Here is a 3,319-nt window from a genome sequence, read left to right on the forward strand (position 1 = left end):
GCAAATAAAATATTAAAATACTTATTTTCGGACACAAAGCAGCTGGACCCCCTGCACATGGAAAAAATCAAATACCTCGGTTACATTGTGAAGACTGGAGGATAATTGCGTAGAGTAGGCCAAGTCTGTCGTGATCATGCTGCCATGCAGGGGGAAGCACTAGATCTAGATGCTTTTCTCTAACGTTATTATATCACTCCACATTTGAGCCGGAAAGGTCAAAAATAGCGGTGGCAAATTGCTCTTAGGTGGGCCATGCAATTATCAAAGGACTTGTTTTCATTTAAAGGTAAATATTAAACGGATTTCTATCAATTGGTCCAGTGGAGAACTGGTGGTAAAAATTAAATAAAAATAATAACCACTATTGCAAAAATGCTATTTAACCACGGTTAAATAAGGCTTTTAACGAAGGTTAAATAGGGTTTTTAATGATGGTTTTAGATCGTTGTTGTTGTCAGTGTCATTGAAAGTGAAATATCTTTTACAACGGTTCAAAAAAAACCATCGTTAAAAACATGACTTTTTTTAATTCGGTTCTTGAAAGAACCGTCTTTAAAAGATACACTTTCTAAGTCAGTTCTAGGGAGACCCGTCTTAGAAGGTAAACTTTCTAAGACGGTTAATACATAAAAACCGTCTTAAAAGATATACTTTCTAAGTCGGTTCTTTTTAAAAAGTTTACCGTCTAAGACGGTTTTTATGTAATAACCGTCTTAAAAGATCATTTTCAAAATGTAATATAACAATATTATGGGGGATTTTTTGGCGGCAAAAAGTTTTTGCCAAAATTATATATTTTGAAAAGCCGAATTATGTCCGGTCAATTATATTTCAAGCAACTAATGCATCTAATTGGAAACTAATGGCTAAAATATTATTAAAGCAAACACAACACTTTATTCTAATATACCAACACAAAAATAACACTCCAGATCGAATTGGATCAGAAACGTAGTTTTGAAACTTGCAAATGGACACTCAAACATGAACAACTAATTTTACACTATACATGAGAAATTACGTCCACAACGTGTGTTAAGCTTCAAATTTGTATATGCGTATAACAGGTTTCAAAAATTATATTTTTACTTCGTTAAACAAAAAAGATGAAATTTAGGTATCACAATAAAAAGAAAAATAATCAAATAAGAGATAGATAATGAGAGTTTTTATGCATGCAAGAGTGCAAGACAACATATACACTGTAATTTGGCGGATTGATCAGAGCTTGTATTCTTTAAACTTCATTAATAAATTATTATTTGCTTTTAGAAAAAATAACAAAAATAATCTAAAATGACTCTAAACTATTAAGAACAACATAAAAAAAACACTAAAATCTTACAGTACATTCTAACATATTACTTAAAAATGATCAAATAAGTACTAATTTTGAGAGAATTAAAGTCTTTTTAAAAAATGATGTATTTTCATACTATCATCAATAATCAATATTAACATGATAAATATTTCTTTTTATTTTTTACCTCAATAATTTTGTGCAATGTCACGTGTCAAGCTATTGATTTATTGATGCAAACAGATAATTTTGAATTATGAGTTTATAACTCCACATATTTTATCTCAAAAAAAAGAAAAACTCCACATATTTTATTTTTATTAATAACAAATGCTGAATTCTTAGTTTGAGAAAGGTTACTCTTGCTTCGCTTTGGCGGGAAATGGAATAAATGAAATTGAATAATGGCCTTGAAATCCGACAACGATGCATCGATGCCAGTGCTTGATTCACAGGATTCCTGTGAATACTCAGAAATTAGCTACAATAAATGCACGGGTACGCGAGCTTTCTTTTCTATTCAATAAATTGATACAAAGTCATAGTAACATAAAACGCGAAACAAAATAATTAAAAATCATAGCCAATTTGTATTTAATTCTAAAATTCCTAAATTTATGGGCCTAATTTGTAACAATGTATTATAACAATTTTGTAAAAAAAAACACGGTTGAAATATTACGGTACTTTATATCTTTGAGTTTGTTAGTTGTAACTAACTGGATATACTCATATATTTTCAACATTAGCTTTACTCATTTTAAAATTTGATTATTTAATAAGCATTTTGGATATATTTGTAAAAAAATTTCAATTGGTTATGAATTAATTTCCTATGAACTCAAAGTACGGATTAACTATGCATAACAACAACTAAAAAATCATGAATTTTAATAAAATACAAATAGATAAATTAAAAAACAATGAGCTTGAGACAATGAAAAACTATTTTTAATTACCTTAGGGGAAATTAACCTCCGGCAATTGATGGTATGTTCGGCAGGCCAGTGCCAATGGGCTTGTTGGAGGAAGAAAAGTGTTCCATTTATGTCTATTGAGCCAGCATCATCTTCTCACATGACCCGCAACCATTATAATTAATAAAGAGTTCCCATATTATTGTTGAAGCGAGGTTCCTATCTTTTTCTATCAATATTTTTTTTTGCCTATATAAAAAAAAAGAGGATCACCTTGTACAGGCACTTGGAGAGCACCATAAAGTAGAGAAGGTCCTGCAAATCGCAGAAGGATTCCGCCTTGAGGGCGAGGCAGAGGTTCCGAAGGCACTGGTACTCTTCTTGGATCCGCTTCTTGTGCTCGCGGTGCGACGCCCACGGCCACTTCATCCGACACCTTCTTCTTCAGCCTTGGCAGCTGCGCCCGCTGGTCCTTCATCCACGGCTCCACGCGACTCTGTATGAACTGCATAACCAAGGTGAATATGAAGAAGTTGTTTCACAAATGTGGACGTGTACGTCTTCTCCAAAGCCTAGGGAAGGAGAAAATACATTGGGAATATGAGAGAGATTGGAAAGAGGGGGGGGAGCGAACTGAGGAGTCACGCGTGTGAATTTTAAATTACACAGAAAAGACGGTCTTTCCAAAATCTTCCAAAACCGTTTTTGTTTTGTATCATTCAAAGACGGTTTCTTCAAAACCGTTTTCGAAATATTGTCAATATTTACAAAAATAAAACCCTCCCAAACAAAGGCGATTTTGTAGCAACCGACCTTAAATGCACGTCGTGGAATGTGTTATTTTTAGTAGTGAACAAATGGTAGAGGTCATTTTCAAGGAATACTGGAAGTAGAGGAGTGGACGTTAAAGGAAAAAAATGATAGAGGCTATTAATGTCAAGGAATGTTGGAATATTGCAAGCAACTTAGTACTATATTTCAAACATACACTCTTAGTTTTATTAAGAGAAGTGGCAATAAAGTAGCACACTTTGTATGAGAAGAAATTTTGTTGAGCCTTGTCCTTGAGTTGAGTTATTCTAAATTTTTGTTTAAAATA

At 32.8% G+C, this 3,319-nt stretch overlaps 1 protein-coding gene across 1 annotated transcript; it reads right to left on the reverse strand.

Annotated features, from left to right (window-relative positions):
• Positions 1 to 1,422: 1,422 nt before the first annotated feature.
• LOC114398085 lies at positions 1,423 to 2,981 on the reverse strand. The gene is made up of 3 exons (XM_028360229.1): positions 2,494 to 2,981; positions 2,263 to 2,372; positions 1,423 to 1,763 (listed from the first exon to the last, which is right to left on the reverse strand). Exons 1-3 carry the CDS (start codon positions 2,729 to 2,731, stop codon positions 1,566 to 1,568), a joined length of 546 nt encoding a protein of 181 aa, XP_028216030.1. The 5' UTR covers positions 2,732 to 2,981; the 3' UTR covers positions 1,423 to 1,565.
• Between the last annotated feature and the right edge of the window lie 338 nt (positions 2,982 to 3,319).

Source organism: Glycine soja, chromosome 19 (assembly GCF_004193775.1).
Source record: "Glycine soja cultivar W05 chromosome 19, ASM419377v2, whole genome shotgun sequence".
In the NCBI taxonomy this organism is placed as follows: domain Eukaryota; kingdom Viridiplantae; phylum Streptophyta; class Magnoliopsida; order Fabales; family Fabaceae; genus Glycine; species Glycine soja.

What these genes read in the sequence shown, in the direction of transcription:
- LOC114398085 (XM_028360229.1), bottom strand. Translation starts at nt 2,731, where the DNA reads ATGCAGTTCATACAGAGTCGCGTGGAGCCGTGGATGAAGGACCAGCGG. An exon ending in TCTCCAAGTGCCTGTACAAG is followed by an intron (nt 2,373 to 2,493) that starts GTGATCCTCTTT and finishes TCATGTGAGAAG; the next exon opens with ATGATGCTGGCTCAATAGAC. An exon ending in GGAGGTTAATTTCCCCTAAG is followed by an intron (nt 1,764 to 2,262) that starts GTAATTAAAAAT and finishes GAGTATTCACAG; the next exon opens with GAATCCTGTGAATCAAGCAC.